Below are 20,362 nucleotides of genomic sequence, written 5' to 3'. Positions count from 1 at the left end.
CCTTGACACCTGGGAGAAACTCCATGAATTCTAATCATTGTTTTCTAAATATAAACGCTTGGATATAACTAGTTTAGTGCAATCTTCGCATTGTAGCCCTAAGAAAGAGATCCTGTGAGTGATTTAACTTATTGCTCTCCTTATACATGGTAGTGCCCAGTTTTCAAGACCCAAAGAGCCTTCAGTTTGATGGTATCATGGTTTTTGTCTTTTATCTTGGAGACCCTGCTGGTCTCCAAGAGACAATGTAAAACTAAAAGCATAGAAACCAAATGGAGATGCAACATTAGCTGCACAATTCATCACCCCTCGCATGGCCATGAGAAGAGGCATCTTTTCCCACTAAACTAACACTTCTCTCACTTTTCCAGTGCTCCGTGTCCTGCGGTGGCGGAGTGAGGATTCGCAGTGTCACCTGTGCCAAGAACCACGACGAACCTTGCGACAAGACGCGGAAACCCAACAGTCGAGCTCTGTGTGGCCTCCAGCAGTGCCCGCCTAGCCGCCGAGTTCTGAAACCCAGCAAAGACATAGCTCCCAGTGGGAAAAGCCAACCAACATCAGAGTACGACCCCTTCAAACCCATCCCTGCACCCACATCCAGGCCCATGCCACTGCCCACGCCCACAGTGCCTGGGTCTTTGAACACAAGCACCACGGCAATCAACAGCCTTGGCCCCACTGTGGCACCCGAAGATGGGACAGGATGGCAGAATACTTCAACCCAAGCTGAAGAGGACTCCCACTACCTTACTTCCTCTGGAAGCACTTCCCAGGCCCCCTTACTTCTGTGAGTATCCAGCCCGATGATGACAATGTTTCTAGTTCAACGATAGGTCCTACTTCAGAGGCTGACTTTTGGGCAACAACAAGTGATTCCGGCTTATCATCTAGCAATGCTGTGGCGTGGCAAGTAACCCCATTTTATGACCCTTTGACCACGGATCCGGAAGTGGAGATACACAGTGGCTCAGGGGAAGGCAGTGACCGGCCTATGAACAAGGATGAAAACAACTCTGTGATATGGAACAAGAGCAGGGCACCTGAGCACGCGTCTTCCATGGAGAGGAATGCAGAAATACCACTCGGACCTCCACCAACATCTTACGTCGGGGAAGAGACTTCATGGCCTCCCTTCAGTACAGCGATGAAAGGCTCACTACCTGACTGGTCCCTTAAAAACGAGACACCCAGAGCTGAGGGGATGATCACTGAAAAAACAAGGAACATTCCACTCCTGCCTGGAGGAGGCCATCAGTCAATGCCCTCAGAAAAGTTAGGAAACCATGACCACTTGGCGTTGCCAAACGTTACAAATCCAAACCAAGGTTCTGGGCCTGTCCTGACGGAGGAAGATGCATCAAGTCTGATTGCTGAGGGATTTCTGCTAAATGCTTCTAATTACAAGCAGCTTATGAAGGACCCCAGCCCTGCACACTGGATTGTTGGAAACTGGAGTAAAGTAAGATTTTTCAGTTTCCTATCCCAGACCTCATTCTATATGGAAAATATCTAGCAATGGTATATTGTGAAAATTCTGAAATGAATTTACATTAAAATGTTGTCTAATTGGGCATGGAGGCACGCATTTATAATCCTAGCCCTTGAGAGGCTGAGGCGGTGGATGTGAGTTGAATGCCAGCCTGGACTATAGAGTAGATTTGGAAACTAGTTTGGTTACATAAGATTCTGATGAAATATAAGAGAAAGAAAGAAAGAACAGGAATGGAAAGAATGGAGGAGGAGGGAGGAAGGGAGGAGGGGAGGAAGGAACAAAGTAGAGAGGGAGGGAGAGAGGGAGAGAGGGAGGGAGGGAAGGAGGCAGGGAGGAACGGAGAGAGGGAGGGAGGGAGGGGAAAAAAAAATGACAATTACAGCCATCTCTATGCCAACTCCCCAAATGGGAAGAATAAATATATTATTTATAAAACAATGCATACATACAAGTATATATTTATACATTATCCATAAATACTAAAGAGAAGACATACAATGAGACACAGTGAGAAGTCTCTATCAGGAGACCTGAGCCAGTCAGTGTGTGAGCATGGAGAATCCAGTCATCTTTCTGTACCTGGTGCTTAAGCTGTAGGCTGATATGTCTAGGGTGGAGCATCTCTGGTGTCCCTTCAAGCTGTGTGCTCCAAAGGTCCTAGGATGAGGGACAGCCATAAGGACCTGTCCTCCCATTCCACTCAGAAAGCTAATGCTCAGACTTCAGTTAAACTTGTGAAGTAATCACGATTAGAATGGAAATCTGAGACAAAATCTCAAAAAGAATTATATCACTTACTATGTCAAATTTTATATTCAAGTACACATATTCTATTCTATTATCAAGGGATATGCGTCCTTTGATTTTTATATGAATACTTAGTATCTTTTACTTGTGTGGTCAAAACAAGCTCGAGAGGAAATACCTACCAAAGGGCCCCCTTTCTACCTGTGATACACTTAAACTGCTTTATTAATATATATTACATATCACAAACAGTACCTGATTATTACAGAGCTAGGCAACCACCTTCATTATATAATTATTTTTCTTTGAGTGGCCTCATTAAAAAAAAATCACTATGGTTCACTGAAAGAATTGTAATATCTAAGAAGAACTAAGCATTATAATAACATTTTGGCCCCTACTTTCAGGCTTTAGAAATTTGACCAGATATTTGTTTGTTTGTTTGTTTATTTGTTTGTTTCTTTTTATTTCTACAACTAGTGACATCCTTTTGAGGCACCAAAATGATTTCTTACCTATTTTAAATTTGAAATTCAATAAAAGTTTAGTATATGAACTTATAAAATAATGTAGCCACAAATTTAAATAATTAAGGTTTTTTTTTTTTTACAATTTATGTCTTATTTTCTTTTCTAAAGCGAGCTAATCTAGGGCATTTAATCAAGAATAGCATCTAGTATATAATAGCTGTGAATATAAGAACAAAAATACAGTTAGAGTAATTTACAAGGTATGCTGACTTCCAGAACCTTCTCACATATGGTCTCTTGTTATTTTCACATTGGCTGTCCTAGAGAATGGATGATATCTGTCTCATATATGCTGATTTTACAAGTAGGAAACATAAAATGCTAATGGCTAAATGACTGTCCTAAAACTCACTTTTCAATGTGATGATGAACTTTCTTTTTTCACCATAACCCTGTCTCTATGCCGAATTCTGGCACCAACTTACAAAGTAAGGGTGTAGCATTTTTTTGGTGCAAATTAACCAGACTCAGTGGATCATGGTACTGACTTTACCAGCAACATATGGGTAAATTCAATACTCTAAAAGTTTCTGTGCCAAATCTGTACTTATTTGCATTTGAACTATCTGTATGTTCTGTTTCTAAAGTGAGTTATTACATTTTTCATTGGTGAATCAACATCTTATCTCTATTTGCAAAAGTCCAGCTTCCGAGAGAAAAAGATGTTTATACTCATAGTAATCTGATATATTGAAGTGTATTAATGTGTCTCCTAAGCCAAGCTTTTTCAGTCATATTCCTATCTAATAAGTTCTGAAGGAGTGTAAGGACAAGAGCTGATGGTGTGAGCTTAACAACATGTGAAGATGTGTTAGAAATAGGATTTTAAGCTAATTAGCATGAGTTATCTACTACAATACTTACTGCAGCCCAAGATGGTTAATGACACACCAGAGATGAGGCGGAGAGAGGTTAAGTAACTAAAATCACACCCACTGAGTGAAGGAGCAGGGATTTGAACTCAGATGGACAGCTGAGAACCTGCAATCCCTTCCTTTGCAAATCAGAAAATATTACTGTCGCTGGGCTTTAGTTTTAGTTGCTGTTCCCTTGCTCATATTATATATAAAAGCAATGTCAGTTATGTGATTACCGTAAGTTGACAGATGAGAAGATAATGTATTCCACAAGAAAGGATTTTTTAATAACAGAGGACACCTTCTAGCTACTTTTAGAGCCACAAAAACAAATGTCCCCTAAGATATCACCCATTGATTCAGTGTAGAAATCTTAAAATAGATTTAATTTTCTCAGGGTTTCTTAGAATGATTTATTTTCAAATTGCATTCTCGAAACGTGTCTTTCTAAAATCATGCCATACCTCTAAGAAGCAAGAGGCTGCTATCTTCCTGTGCCAAAGCAGGTCAGTGGGTATGGCCTGAACTGATGAAGTTTAATTCAAGGTGCCTCTGAGATGTCTAGGTATAACTAATGTGCTTTTGTGTGTATGGGTCTGGGGTTCTTGAAGAAGGTAATAACTAAGGAGAGTACTTGGCAGCTATGATCCATGGGTGGTAGTTAGAGCCTTGAAAATGAGTGAGGTTACCCCAAAACTACCTGTACACTGCAAAGGCCTGTGACCCAGGAGTGAAACCCTAGAGAGCACTCATGTTTTAAAGAGGCGGCTAAGAAAGAAATCCCATTGGGGAAGTCTGGTAAGGAATAATCTGATATGTAAGACTTACGAGAAGAAATATGGCACTGTTCATAATTAGGAGTGTGTCAACTGTAGACCTTTTACACTTGATCATTGGCAGTTCACGGATGACATTGGGGAGGACAGGCTTAGTACTTAGATGGAAGCTGCAGTATGAAGGGAGAATCGCTTAGGAGGCCAGCCCAGTAACTAGGGAGAGCCATGCACTAGGATTATTAGTAATGATTGACAGCCCTCCTCAGCCCAGAAGGTAATATGGAAGTTTTATTTAAAAGGCACCTGTGGACCAGCGGTGGTGGCACATGCCTTTAATCCTAGCACAAAGGAGGCAGAGGCAGGTGGATCTCTGAGGCCAGCCTGGTCTACAAAGTGGGTTCCAGGACAGCTGGGGCTACACAGAGAAACACTATCTTAAAAAACAAACAAAGAAACAAAGGTGCATGTGATTCTAGCACTCATGAGACAGAGGCAGGAAGGCTATGAGTTCAAAGCCCTCTTGGGCTACATAGCAAGTTCCAGGTCATCTTGGGCTGTATGATGACATGTGATAAAGTAAAGAAATACTAAAAACAAGTATTTATCTCAGGATGACCAATTCTCAGCTTCCAGGACAGTTGTGTAATTGCTGGATTTAAATGTGTTGTGGTTATTTGTCATAATGATATTAGTCAACAGATGCTATTCAGTTGACAAATGTTAATTAATTCAATGAGAAGTTACTATATCCAAGAAAACTAAAACATAATGGAGAAGACATAAACTATAATGATTTCTGATCCTAGAGGTTAAAACATTTTGATTATAGTAAACCAAGGTACAATTCATTTATACTCAAATGTCATCACTGGGCTTTGACAAAAATAATTGTCATATTGAATTTATCATAATTCACTCATAGGTTGAGCTGCTGATTCTAATCAGTTTGGCTACAGAAAAGGAACTGGATCATGGTAGCTTTTTAGAGCAACAAGAATATAAATGAAAATTAGAGTTCTCTACTTAGCAGTGATCCCTTATGTGGCAGGACTTAGGGACTACTCTTTTTATGTGTTTTTTAAATAAAATATTTCATATACTTATTTGCCAGAGAAAGTCAAAGTTCAGAATGGAAGCTTTGGATTTTGAGCATCCCATGGTCCCTGATTCTTACATCTACTCACTTTTGATGCTCTTTTCTTTCTTTCTTTCTTTCTTTCTTTCTTTCTTTCTTTCTTTCTTTCTTTCTTTCTTTCTTTCTTTCTTTCTTTCTTTCCTTCTTTCTTTCTTTCCTTCTTTCTTTCTTTCTTTTTTTTTATGGTCTCTCAGTACAGTAGTTCAATCATCTCTTGATTATAATGTCTCAGAAACCTGGGGATTACCATTGATACTAATTTGCCTCTCCCCCACTAAAACTAGCTCTAATAGTGTTTGAAGTCAGATGAACTCATCAATTCTGTCATCTGCTTTTTGTTTCCTACCTGTTGAAGACCTGGTAGTTCCTAGTCTTTGGGTAGGAGGGATTTGAAAGTTAATGGGGCTGCTTTTGTTTGTTATTTAGTAATGATCACATTTAATATCTGAGAGCCAACAATTATAAAAAAATCCCTATTCAGGGATTCAGTATTCAGGCAAGTCCTTTAAAAGAAAGGATCCCCCCAGCCCAAAGTTAAGAATGCACTACCTTCTGTGCATAGCCTTGCCCAGGACACCTGCCTTTGCCTCACTGCTGGTCTGTAAGCTTCTGTTCTTTCCCTTTTTCAATCTTTTTCACATTGCTGCAAGAGATATAAGAGGGCTGTTCTAACCACTCCAATGTCCTTCTTACAAATACTGGTCTTTTCAATACATACAGAGCAGATGAAATGCACTCTGCCAATAATAAAAGGGGAAAAATAAAAAAGAAAGAAACCATCTAATCAAACATCAAATTGGTGTTGCATAAGTGACTTTCTAGTCTTCTGCTTTTCTGCATCCAATTTTCATCTCAAAGCTCTAAAGCACCCAATCTCCTTTATTCTCTGCCTGTCCCTGCCCAGTACTCTCATCCACACTGTTCCTTCTGCCTGGGATCTCTTACCACCCTCCTACCCCCACCCCCTACCCCCCCCGCCACTCTGCCCTCACATCCTTTGTGCTCCTTAGGGTCATTTTAAACCTCCTCTCCCACAAAGCTTTTCTGAGCCCTAAGCCAGAATCTATTTCTAATGTTTATTAGGGTTTGATCTGAAGTCTCTCTTAGGCTATGCCCTTAGCTTCTCTCTTTCATTAAAAGATTGCCCAAGGCCCTCACTGTACATAACACATCTCTTTTACTAACTGAGGTTTCAGAATTAATAATCGATGCAAAAAATGAAGTTGACCCTATAAAAAGGCATGCAGTTTGAAAATGCACTTGCTGGACTTGAACCCTGAATAAATGCATCCTGTCACTCCCTCAGTTTCCTCCTCTCTAAGGTGATCATCATATCTGACTCCTAAGGTTGGTATGAGGTAAGAGAAATATCTATGAGCTACAGAAGAATATCAGGCACATAGCAAGGAACCGGGGCGTTTTCCATCTGTACTCACATAACAGAAGCATGAAGTGTTGTGTACTGTGTGCTGCTGTGGCTCTTGTTTCCACAGAATCCCTCATCTCATTGACCTGCTGCTTCTTGCCATCAGATCCCTTGGCTAGTCAGTTCAAGGTAGGCTTGTGCAGTCAAGAGAACGAAAGTGACAGCTTAATTCTCCACATCTTTTCCATATTTTTTCCAGATGTTGCTGACCTGACCCTCAGTATCTGTTTACAGTTCCGTCACCCCACACTTGTTCCCTAACCTGATGGGTCAATTGCTTCAGGGGTCACAGGACAGAATGGAGTTCCCCCTCCACTTCCTCAAAGTCCTCTTGTTTTCTCTCCTCTCCTACTTCCGATAGGAAAGTAATTCAACATAAGGAAAGCTGGACCCTACAGAATGCGGTTTTTGTTTTGTTTTGTCTTTAGTCTGTGATCTCTTCTTGTCGGCTTCACTTTGGGACTGTAGCAGGATGCCTAAATAGAAACTGTCAAAGAGAATTAAACCAGTTCTGGGGAGGAGGACCAAACTCCAAGCTCTAGAAATAATGTTTATGATTTGTAGCAGAAACATGGTCCAAGGAACTATGGCTATTGCTTGAGATTTCATGGGATCACTACTAGCCTGGCAATGTGGTCTCATTAGCAACTTCCCTAAGCTTGCCTAAATGTTATATTTCCCCCTCTATATCACAATATTAAGCTAATAACACTGCGTACTGTCTGTGTGACCTTGTGCAAGGTGGTATGCATGAGTCATCTTCAGTCCACACAGCAGCCCAGCATGAGGGGGACCCTCCTGTGGTCACCAGTTTTACAGGCTTGGGGAGGCTCAGAATCTGCAAAGGTTCACACAGCTAGCAAACAGCCCAACTGTGATTAATCACCAGGTAGTTTATACCCTCTCCTGGGAGGTTCTTTCAACTTCAGCTTGTCCTCTCAGGTCCCTGCTGGAGGTCAGTTGAAAGCTGGCCTGGGGTAGCTGAGTCATCTAATTCTGTTTCCTGTTAGCTCTCATCCTCTAATGGTTTACCCAGGCATATGCTCATGGCAAAAGCAGAGTCCACAGCAAAAGAGGGAAGCAAAGCATGGTAACTAGCCTAACATTAGCCTCCATACCCTATTAGCCAGAAGGAGTCACAGGAACAGCCTTCATTTAGTGGCTAAGAAAACGCATAGCATCTTTTGATGAGAGAAACTAAGAGAGTGTGAGTGTGGATGATGGAGAACATTAACGGGCTCAATCCATGAGATGACAGTAATTGCACATTAGCTGCCATTGTCTCTACTATAAAGATGTATAATGATGTTCAAAGAGGAACAGGAAAGATACAGATCAAGTCCTGAAGAATTTTAGGGATGAGGAGAAATTTCCTCTATAAATGAAAATTGAAATGAAATTATGACATTTAATGTTTTCTACTTTTCCCTTCCTGTAATTCTACAATTTACCTAAGATATACAGGTGACTGTACACACCACACATACACACACGCTTTACAATACCAAAATTTGCACCAGATGAAGAACTAGATTGTACGGAGGGCAAATATGTAACCAAGGAAACATAAGGCTGCTCTTTGATTTATATAATTTATCAAAAGAAACTTTCTTTTAAATAAGCTCAGAGCTGTGTTTTATGTATTCAGAAACAACCCCTTCCTAAGGGTAAGCAAGCAAGAGGATGCAAGGGGAAAAAAAAGAGAGACGAAAGGGGAGAAACTGTGTGATCTTCAAGGTAATGGCAAGCTAAACTTGTGATACTGAATAATTATAAACGAGTGGGAACAGCTTGAGACAAATGAACTCTACCTATGGAAAAAGTGACTGCCTAGTTCTCTGCCAGTGGAGCAAGAGGTGAAGGGCAGCATTTTGTCACTTCTTCCCAACTCCAGCTGTGGTCTCAGAGGCAACAGCATCAGCATCATCTGGAAACTTGGTAAAAATGCAGAATCCCAGTGCTGGTGAGGACACTGATGAGAATCTGCATTCACTAGGGTTCCTGGTTGTTACCTAGAGATGCTAGAGTGTGAGAGGCACTACCAGAATGTACAACATAAGGTCTGGAGGAAGAATACCCCATCTTCCTCCACGGACAAGCCAGCATGAAGTCTCGGTGTCTTTGTCTACCCTATAATAATACTAACTGACATCATTGAAAGAAAGTGGGTAAAAGTCACTGCCACGTTAGATGTGAGGTGTGAGCCATATGCTGACATCTGACATCCATTCTGAACTGGAGTGATACAAAATATAGCTATGTGTCTGTGGTCCAGGCGCTTGTATTAGTGTACTTATCGAGGAAAAGCACATTTGCATTTGCAACATCGTTCCTTTCATGTACGGCTGGGTGCTCCCTAACTGCAGCTGTCTATTAGAGCTATTCACTTTAAAGCACTCAGCCAGACATTCTGTGTGTGTGTTCATATCCAAGATAACCTTAGCATTCGGGACAGGAGACTTTTGGCTCCAGGATCGCCGTGATGAGTAAACCTGAGAAAAAGCTTTCTGTTTCTCTTCTCTTCCTCCCTTCCCGCTGCAGTGCTCCACCACATGTGGGCTGGGGGCCTACTGGAGGAGTGTGGAATGTAGCACCGGGATGAACGCTGACTGTGCAGCCATTCAGAGGCCAGACCCTGCTAAGAAGTGCCACCTCCGCCCCTGCGCCGGCTGGCGAGTGGGAAACTGGAGCAAGGTAACCTATGAGGCTGTGTCTTCAGGGAAAGGGCTGGGTCTTGTATAAGCACTTGCTAAGAGGGGGCTCTCTCTTCTCTTCCTCCCTTTTGCCTCTTTTAAAGAGCACAGATGCTACACCAGCCATCGGCTTACTCTAAGTTACACAATACCTACAAGTCAGACTTGTATTAACACACAATTTTTTACCTGTGTGTCTTTACTCTCTTGAGATAAGCTGGAGCAAAATGCTAAGTTTTCAGGCTTACTTGCTTTGGCCAACATGCAGTACAATATTTCACAATTATTTTAATTTTGTATTGTATGAAAATTATAATTGCACAATGTGAAATTACCCCTTGTCACATATATAATTAAGTCAGGGCTCAATGGCTCTTCACAAAAGAGCTTCATTTGCCTAAAATGAAAAGAAAACATTAAAAATAATTTGGGGCTAGAGGGATGGTTCAGCAGTTAAGAGTGCTTTCTGTTCTTACAGGGGAATTAAGTCTATGTCCTGACACTACATGGGTGGATCACAACTATCTGTAGCTCCAGCTCCAGGGGAGCTGATGCCTTCTTCTAGCCTTCACACATGCACACAAATACACATAGTAAATAATAAGAAAATAATAACAATAGTGGTGGCGGTTGAATCAATGATCTGGCCATTAAAAAGTATATCCCAAGGCTAGACGTGAAGCTATATATCTATGATCTCAGTGCATGTGGAGCCAAGGGAAACAAATCATGAGTTAAGAGTCATCCTGAGCTATAGCATAAACTGTAGGTCAGTTTATGTGCTACGTGAAACCCTATCTCAAAAGAAAACCACAGAAAAGTATATTTCCCATATTGGCATGTGTTTTACAACCATTACTAATCTGCAGTTACTCAATTCACTGTTTGCTCTGCAAGGTCCCTTGTGAAAGGGGTGAGTCAAGTCTTCAGGCTAATCCAGGTGCTTTGAAGGTACACAGTCAGGCTATCTGCCCATCATCCTAGACTGGAGTTAACTCAGCCCTTGGGAGACAGAACAGTCAGTCTGTTGGCAGAATTGAGGGCCAAACAGATAGCAAAAGCAGGTATGAGCTCTGGATACCCCTTCCTTGTTCCATAAATGCTCAAATCTAGGCTTCCATAGATCCCTGTCCTCTCTCCAGTAAACCAGATCCCCATGACTCTAAGACTTGGGGGGGGAAAAGAGCCATCTAGAAAGTCTGCAGAGGCTCAAAAGTCTATAAGTACCTTCATCTGGTAGATAACTCATGTCCCAAAACAGACTATAGTGTTCCACTGGACAGACTTACCCATCAGACAGACTTACCTTCAGATGGGGGCATAAAATTTCATTGGTGTACCTTGTGACCCTTCCCCCAAAAGAAGATTGTGAACTTAGAAAAGAAAGGAGTAGGGCTAGCTCCTTGAGAAAATTGCATCCCTGTCTCTGTGTTGGTACTATGTTTTTTTAAGGATAAATTCACATTACCTTGCTTTTTTCTCCTTCCAACTAATAACAGACCCAGTATAAAAAGACAGACTACTTACCAATGAATTATCTTCCATATCCAAAAATATCTAAAGAAATGTCTCATTTCTCAGACTTTGCCATGAGTTGCCTGTGTCCCAGAATTCCATCCACCTGTCACTGAGAATAATCATTTCCATGGAAATTATATGACCCAGAAAGGACAGATGAGTGAAATGGCTTGTAACTCAAAAAGGTCAAGTCAAGCCTGAGGAATTCTCGCCATTGGAATGTCCCAAATGAGAGACTTGGGAGCTCATATCTGGGGTTTGGCCAGAATCCTCCCTCCTCTATTCACCAGAGAGTTTAGATTTTCATAGTTGACAGTTTGATTTTTTTCAGAAACTTTCTCAGAATTAAAAATTCAACTTTACCTCAATCCTTCTGTATCTACAAATCCCTACCGAAATATAGAGACACTTAAATTCCTCAGACTTCAGGCTATATTGCAGTCTTCACTTATATATACTACCCGCAGATGCAAGCACTCATCAATACCATCATGTGCCTGGTGCTGAGGTTCTCAAAAGCCAAAGCATTAGTAACTTAACAAGGGAGTTTATAGTCTCTGTTGAGGAGCCTGAGGTTTAGAGTGTTTCTACTACCAACCCGCTTGGTTATGAAGCTCCTTCTGCATAGTCTCAGTTCCAAGAAACTATCAGAGCATTTCAGAAGGAAGGAAACGCTGCATAGTAAGTATGGACATCAGTTGGGTAGCACACACCAATTTCAGAATGAATTCCTAGGGAGATGGAAATGAGTCTTACAATGGGAGAAATGTAATAAATGACAGAGATGCTCTTGAAAACCCCTCTGGTGGGTCTGACACCCAAGCCACCCATGGTTTTCAGCTCCACACACTTCCTGAAATGACATTTTACGAGTTCACTTCTGTTCTGCAAGCCACTTATCTGACAGTCTCCTTGTTGTGTGTCTTGGATTAAGCACTGTCCTCTTTGGAATTAAGTCAAACAAATCATGTTTCTTCCTGAAATGAATCAGGAATGTTTCCCCCTTGGGGCACTCTGTCTTCCCACATTTGCAACACTGCAATTTTCTTTTAGCAATAGTTGATTTTATTAGCTGGAGTTTTACTAAAAAAATAAGAGGAGACTACAGCCTAACCTTAGGGCATCAGGTCTCATATATTTATTAACTACTTGGTCTTATTCTGGTCCAGGTTTGCATATCTTTTGAGCTGCAGGTTTTTTATGGTATTCGCTACATTTTATAGAGCTGAATTTTTACAAATGAATAAAATGGGATATAGCCTTGGCCTTACTAAATACACATAGACTCCTACTTCCATCCAAAGTACTTTCCTAGAAATTTATATTAAAATTTAATGCATAAAAACCAGCATGTAGAATTATATATTAGAGAAGCATTTCCATCCCCAAGAAGCAAACTGAATGGCAAGAAGGTGGATGATACTGAAAATCTCTGCATTTATTTGACCCTGGGTATATTAATAATTGATTCTGTTTTGAAGCCATGACATTTTTTACACCATTAAGCATCTTAAACTCAGAGATCCCTTAGGAAACAACAGAATACAAGTCTAGTCATCTCATGAAATTAGGGCCACGGAAAACTTAACCCCAAGACGACTGAGGTACAGACCACAAGGCCCTCCACGGTGGCCTCTGTCTATTTCTCTTTGCCCTTCCTTACTCTCTTCTCACGTTCTTTTTTTTTTTTTTTTTTTTAATGATTTATTTACTTACTATGTACACAGAAGAGGGCACCAGATCTCATTACAGATGGTTGTGAGCCACCATGTGGTTGCTGGGAATTGAACTCAGGACCTCTGGAAGAGCAGTCAGTGCTCTTAACCTCTGAGCCATCTCTCCAGCCCTCTCTTCTCACGTTCTAACCAACCCGCTCTCTGCAGACAAGCCGTGTTGCATGGCAGTGCTGGACCTCTGTGCATGCCACGGTCTCTACTCCTATGTCCCCACTCTGTTTTGTCTTCATCATCTCCCTAACAGATCTAGCCTAAACTCCCCTCCTTTATTAAAGCCTTTTTTCAGTTTATGAAGTGAAGCTGACCACCCCCTCTTTGGAACATCACGAGGTCCTGAATAACTTCTGGAATACAATCTATTATATTTATGTAAATCCCTTCAGGGGAACATTACAAAGCACTTGCATTAGAGATGCAGAGCTTGGAACATGGTCATTGTTCAATAACTGGGAAGAAGGAAAGTGGGGGACAGAGAAACAGTTACAATTTTAGAAATAGTTTTGTTAATTATTTGAGAATCTCATACATTATATTTTGATCATATTCACCCACCTGATTCCTCCCATATACATGTTCCCCTTCTATACAACCCAACTGTGTGTCTTCATGTCTTAAAATCTATCAAGTCCAATTTATGTCACTCAATCACTACTTGATTTTAAAGGTCTTGTGAATGTGTTTAGCATAAAGAAAAGAGTAAAAAGGAAGGCTCTCTTTTAAAGTCTATATTCTGGTTTAGTATTTGGCCTGAAACTTTGGGTATTCTCAAATACAAGTGCAGTGATGCATGTTTTGTTTTTTGCTTTTTGTGGGTTTTTTTTTTTTTTTTGACATTTGGGAATGTTAGAATCATTTAATCATCAGCTTATCCTTCTTTTGACATTAGTGGAGAAATAGAGTCTTAGAGAAGTAATTTATCCACACTCATACAACCACGTGGTGCCAGGGTCATAACTAAATGCTCTGTGGTGACCTCCTGATTATAATCAACTTCCTTATTATATGTTTCTGAAGACCATATGAATCCACTGTGGAAAAGATGACACAAATCAAAACTGTAATGATAGAGCTGTGGCATGGGTACCTCTGGCGGGCCCTGTAACGCTCAGAGGACATGGCATGAGCAACAGGTCGGGGGCAAGAGCTTTATTGGGGCAGGGGGCAAAAGAGCAAAAGAACATCTTGGAGTGGGGACATGAGAGAGGAAGACAGACAGACAGAACAGGCAAGAGAGCAAGAGAAAGACGTACGACGGATGAACACCTTTAAAGGGTGTGTGTGTCGCACAGGGAAGGACACAGGTTGTATCAGCAGTGGAGAGGGCTCCATATCTGGAGGAGATTATGATGCAAGCGGCAACTGCCCCCACCCCCACCCCGATGCCTGGCAGTGCAGCGAAGCTAACAAAAACTACCCCCAAAAAGAAGAGGTGGACATTCCATTTTATTTCTATCAGTGAATTCAGTAATAAAGGTATTTTTAAGCCGGGCATGGTGGCACACACCTTTAATCCCAGTACTTGGGAGGCAGAGGCAGGAGGATCTCTGTGAGTTCGAGGCCAGCCTGGGCTACAGAGTGAGTTCCAGGAAAGGCGCAAAGCAACACAGAGAAACCCTGTCTCGAAAAAAAAAAGTATTTTTATTTTCTTTAATTATAAACTTATTACTTATAAAAGTACTTGCAAATCAATGGAAACATCACAGACTAAAATTAGCCAGATCCAAAGTCTAGACAACTCAATGAACTTCTACAGTTAGAATAGGGACTTAAGCAGAAGCTCTCGTGACTCAGGTTAAACTTTACATTTTCAGTACCCAATGTACTTTACCCACTTGTCCACCACCAAACCCAGAGAATCCGTGGCAGAGTGAGAACAATTTCGTTGTTGTTTGTTTTTTTTAATTTTTGTTGTTGTTTGTTTTTTAATTGTAACTTGATTTGGTTTGCAAAACAGTTCAGTTAAAGCAACTGACTCTGTAACCTGAAAACTATCAGGCTTACTTACTTCATTTTGACAGAACATTAGCCTGTTTTTCCTGCTCCCTGAGCCAGACTCCTGTTCTCAGCCTGGCCCACAGGCTCCCTATTAGGAAAACAGGAACACAAGCTGAGCAAGATGAATGTAGCAATTGGCATTCTGCACACAAAAGCAAAATGGCATTAGGAGGGAAGGGACTTCACTATGCTGCCACTTCTGTCTTGCTAATAGAAAGTGAAGTCACTTTGAAAACAAAACAGAAGCGTAGATTTGGTAAGTGTCTTCCTTGGTGACCACCTACAGTTTGTTAGTAAATTTCATTTCCCATTGCATGTGTGGCTATGCTTTCAACAATATCTCAAAAAATACAAAATCAGTGAAAACAGGAAAATAGAAAGAAAGAGGTGAAGAAGTTAGCAAAGAAGGAATAAGATGGAGGGAATGAATAGGAATGAAGGGGAAGGAGGGGAGAAAGGAAAGGGGAGGGAAGGGGAAGAAAAAAGAGGGGAGAGGAGGGAAGGGGAGAATGACAATGCTCTCTATCTATTGGTAATACAGAGATTGTTTTACCCTTTGGGGGTCCAACTAACAGTTTCTCGGAATTCATTTTCTTGATTCAGCAAATCCATACTGACCATCCGTGCTGTGTCTGGCCCATGCTAAGGGCCTGTGATACTGTGCTGAACAGGACAGATAGGGCAAAACAAATGAGAAGTTTTGTGTTCCAAGTGCTATGCTACAAAGAAGAAATGGAAATAAATATCAGGAAGTGGTTTTATTTAAGGAAGACCTCTGTTTTAAATAGTAGTGAAAAGGCTCAGTGGGAAGGAGGTGATTTGCCTCACGAGCCTGGTGACCTGAGTGCTAGCCCCAGAACCCACCTACCTTGGAAGGAATCAACTCCACAGAGTTGTCCACTGATCTCCACATGTGTCTCACAATGACAAACCCACACTGACACATACATAACCATATGTACATGCTATGGTAAGTAAAGTTTTTAATCTGACTCTTAAAGAAAGAGTAGTAGCATGTAATTCAGAAAGCAGAGGAAGGGACATTTAGGATAAAGCTACCAGGGCACACTGTTAACCTTGGGAGAGTCTGCTGATGATTGTAGGCATTTGCCTCCTGTCCTCCCACTTTAGGTCCAAATGTGGGGCAAATACAGGAGCTAAAGGGATTCAAAAAGCAGTAGAATCAAATCAAAAGGAGAAAGGGAGACAGTCCTGGCTACAGGCAGCCTAAGATACTATTGCTGTCCTGGTCCAAATGGCATGAAAAGCCAACAGGTGAACCCTGCAATGTCCTGATACAGAGCAGGATTCAAGGACTGCTCAATGGGATTGGAATCAGAGGAAGAGGGCTATTAATAGGGCCAATTTGAAGGCTTGCTGTGGACATGTGCCCATCTGGCAAACTTTCCGTGACCGAGGCAAGTGATGACAGCTTTGCTCACTCCTGTGAGTGAAGCCACTGAACAGTTAATCGGTTTATTTCTCTAGTATAACCCTTTTCTAAGAGTTGATAACCTATGTTGTGTTCTAAGGCATGGATAAAACTGGTTTTTAGTGGAGTTCTGAGGGAGAAGTAAAAGTGGTTGGCTAGACTGGTCCTTCCATTTGGACCAAAGATGCGGGCTTGCTTGAAGTGAACATAGATATTCAGCAGGGATCGCCACCCTCTGAGACAGGCTGTACCCTGTGCTGGCAGGGCAGGCTCTCCACTGCCACAAGTCCACAATTCTTCTGGCAGCCTTTGAGACAGCAGGTACACATCCCAGTTTACAAGTATATCATTTGAGGCTCAAAATGTATCCAAGGCTCAACCAGTGAGGGACAAAACTGGGATACTCATCCACTGTTGACAGATGTCCAAACTCTCACACATCTACACATGGGTGGGTGGAGGTGATACCAGGATGCACTAAGTAGGAGATCTGCTTATGGTATTTCGTCTCCATAAACACGAAGGAAAACAGGGCACATGCCAACTAGTCATGACCTCTCTGTGCTAGGAGCCTGAAGCTTCCCCTGTGATGGAGTTTGGAGTCCGAATGCCAAGGACTTAGTTGTTATCTTTGCTTTTGTTCTCCATTCAGTGCTCCCGAAACTGCAGCGGGGGCTTCAAGATTCGTGAGATTCAGTGCATGGACAGCCAGGACCACCACCGGAGCCTGAGGCCATTTCACTGCCAGTTCCTGGCTGGCCTTCCTCCTCCCCTGAGTATGAGCTGTAACCTAGAGCCTTGTGAAGAATGGCAAGTGGAGCCCTGGAGCCAGGTAATGCACCCAAAAGGGATATACAGCATCCCAGAGATTGAGTATAATAGATCATGAATTGTTATATTAACCAGGTAATGCACCCAAAAGGGATATACAGCATCCCAGAGACTGAACATGATAGATCATGAATTGGTGTATTAACAAGGTAATGCACCCAAAAGGGATACACAGCATCCCAGAGACTGAGTATAATAGATCATGAATTGGTGTATTAACAAGGTAATGCACCCAAAAGGGATACAGAGCATCCCAGAGACTGAGTATAATAGATCATGAATTGGTGTATTAACAAGGCAATGCACCCAAAAGGGATACACAGCATCCCAGAGATTGAGTATAATAGATCATGAATTGGTGTATTAACAAGGCAATGCACCCAAAAGGGATACACAGCATCCCAGAGATTGAGTACAATAGATCATGAATTGGTGTATTAACATGGGTCTTGAAGTTGCAGAAGACCACATTGGAATCATGCCAGAGATTCAGTTCCATTTAGTGACCCAACACAGTACGGGGAAAACAGCAGGTCAAAATCTTGCAGGAGCTGAAAGATACCCACTGGGAAAATGATATGGTGTGGTGTCAGCTATGACAGTGCAGTGTTTTCTTAGAACTTGGCCTCACAATGGATATATTGGGTAATTAGGGACCCTGCTGGGGATCTGAACACAATGAAATGATTCAAAACAGACTGCTTTGATGAGCTATTTATAATAGCCTCACACACCTGTCTGAGCCTTCTTCAGTCAGCCTGAGAATAATGATGAGATCCTTCCCACACCATATAATTTGAGATTCATATCTCAGTTACATACCCAGATGACTGCTCAAATAAAAGTGACTGCGCATGTCTCTTTTGTGAGAGGATTAGCTCTGCTGGATTTTGGTATCCAGACTAAGAAAAAAAGCATGATAGTGTCATTTCCCAATAGATAAATAAATCAATAGCTAAAAAACACTCCCACATACCCATGCACAGTATTAAGATGAGAAGCCAAAACTATAACATACTGTGAGTGTGTCCACAGTGTATTTTATCTATTACCTAGTTTAGTTCCCACAATGATATGGGTGGTATGCCTTATTAATTTCATTTCATAGATAAATTTTAACTCAGTAAGGTTGAAAATATATACTTGAGGTTACACAACTAGAAAATAAATGAAATATTTATTCAAACGTGAGGCAGAGTCTAGTGTCTGTGCCTGCCCCTCCATGGAACTGAGCAGAGTGAACTGGGATAGAGAGACTGAAGCATCAACTCCTTTTTAGGAATACCTGTAATGTATCCAGGAAGGGAACAGAGAGGCCCACAGCCTGAAGACACAGAGCATGGAAAGTTGATTCCCCTGGGACTTCCTACTTCACTCCGGGTCACTAACTCATGTTGACTTCTAGGTCAGAACCACTATGTGGTGTTTCCTGGGGTGGTGCGGGACAGTGGGACACTGTCCTCTATTTTCCCTCCTTCCTTTCCTAACTCGACTCTAGAATACATGGAGTACCTGTTGCTCCCATGCATGGACCTAAGCCTCCAAGTTCCTCTCGTATGCTAAGCCTAGCATGGACCTGTTCAGGTGAATCTTTCAAATATTGAAAAAAAAATTTTTTTTACAGAGAAGTTGAGATTTCTTGGTCAAGAGAAACAGCATTTTCAGGCCATCAGAATTCAGTAGTCAAGGGTCAGGAGTGGTGGCACATGCCTTTAAGCTCAGCACCTGGGAAGCAGAGGAATGCAAATCTTTGTGAGTTGGAGGCCAGCCTGGGCTACATAGTGAGCCACTGGCCTGCCAAGGCTATATAGTGAGACCCTGACACAACAATCCCACAATGATGATCTACCAGTCAGGTCTTGTTTATTATGGAAAAGATAATATCTTTGTATTTCCTTAGTAGCTGGAGAACCCCAATATCAACATATTGCCCCAAGGCCTCCTACCACCAATCTTTCTAAATGTCTTTATTCCAAGAAAACCATGAAGTTGGAAGATTTCTCTTTGAAAATATGGTGGAGATAAAAACTGTAACTCCTGGAGTGGTTTAGAGATTAGATAACTTTAGATGCTTTCACTGACCTGTCATAATGCTACTCTATCTAATGGCTTGCCATCCTGAGACTACTTGGGGCCCATTTGAGAAATGTCAGCCATCACAGACTAATTAAAGGGCTGATGCATTTAACCTATGGCAACATCTCTACAGCAGTGGTAATCCAATGTTTGGATGCTTCAAAATCATCTGGTGGGTTTGTCAACATACAGAGGGATGGGATGATCCTCGGATCCAATTAGGGATCTCAGGTGGGAAACTCTGAATCTGTAATATCTCTTCTCTATTAAAGGATACTGATACCGCTAGTCTGAGAACCATCAATCTATATTAATATTTATCTTTGTTTCCTTCTACTTGATCAAGTGGCCAAGAATCCATCTGCATATACACAGAACCACAAGAACCCAAAGATTGAACTCTACTTTGTTCAAACAGATTGAATAAATGGGGGGCAGGAATATAGGTTGATTGAATAAATGGGGTATAAGAATATAGGTTGATTGAATAAATGGGGGCAGAAATATAAATTGATTTTCAAAGCAGGAATTTTCTGAAGACAACATGTTAGATCTTTTACTGGGCATATGCAGCTAATTGTATACAATTTTCCTGTTTTCTGTGATACAACCATACACATAGTGCCTCATGAGATGGATTTGACATTGATAAGACAACCACAGTTTGTTATTGTTGTAACTGTGTCATAACTAGGCATTTTCAAAGTGTTCACACTGTTTTTGCATTACTTTTCAATGATTATTAGTGAATTAAATTCTTCTTAAAAGCATCACACAAATGAGACTATATATCATATGAAATCATTCTGATAAGCAACAACCTGACATTTTTAGATATGTATCCCTAGAGAAATCCACCTTACTCTCTTGAATATGAGAGCATATTATGAATATGATATTCTTATGGATATTACTATCCATTTATCACTATCTTCAGCAAGCCTATCAATTTTACTAACTAAAAGAAACTTCCATTCTAAAACTGTATGTAGTAGGAAAGGAAGACTGCCACATTTCAATAGGAAGCAAATGATGTGTATTCTCCTAGCAGGGTGACAGAGCTAATCATATATTTTTTGAATTTCCTGCAACTTGATATGCCATGACTGGCTGAT

General features: G+C 41.3%; 1 protein-coding gene across 1 annotated transcript in view; it reads left to right on the top strand.

Annotated features, from left to right (window-relative positions):
* Positions 1–20,362, top strand: part of Adamts12 (ADAM metallopeptidase with thrombospondin type 1 motif 12) — a 263,963-nt gene that overhangs the window by 226,369 nt on the left and 17,232 nt on the right. Inside the window, 4 exon segments of the mRNA XM_028884425.2 lie at positions 372–783; positions 786–1,462; positions 9,508–9,660; positions 16,993–17,172. Of these exon segments, the coding sequence (XP_028740258.1) occupies positions 372–783; positions 786–1,462; positions 9,508–9,660; positions 16,993–17,172 (1,422 nt within the window).

Source organism: Peromyscus leucopus, chromosome 11, assembly GCF_004664715.2.
Source record: "Peromyscus leucopus breed LL Stock chromosome 11, UCI_PerLeu_2.1, whole genome shotgun sequence".
Classification (NCBI taxonomy): Eukaryota; Metazoa; Chordata; class Mammalia; order Rodentia; family Cricetidae; genus Peromyscus; species Peromyscus leucopus.
This window is presented reverse-complemented; position numbering and strand designations above follow the sequence as displayed.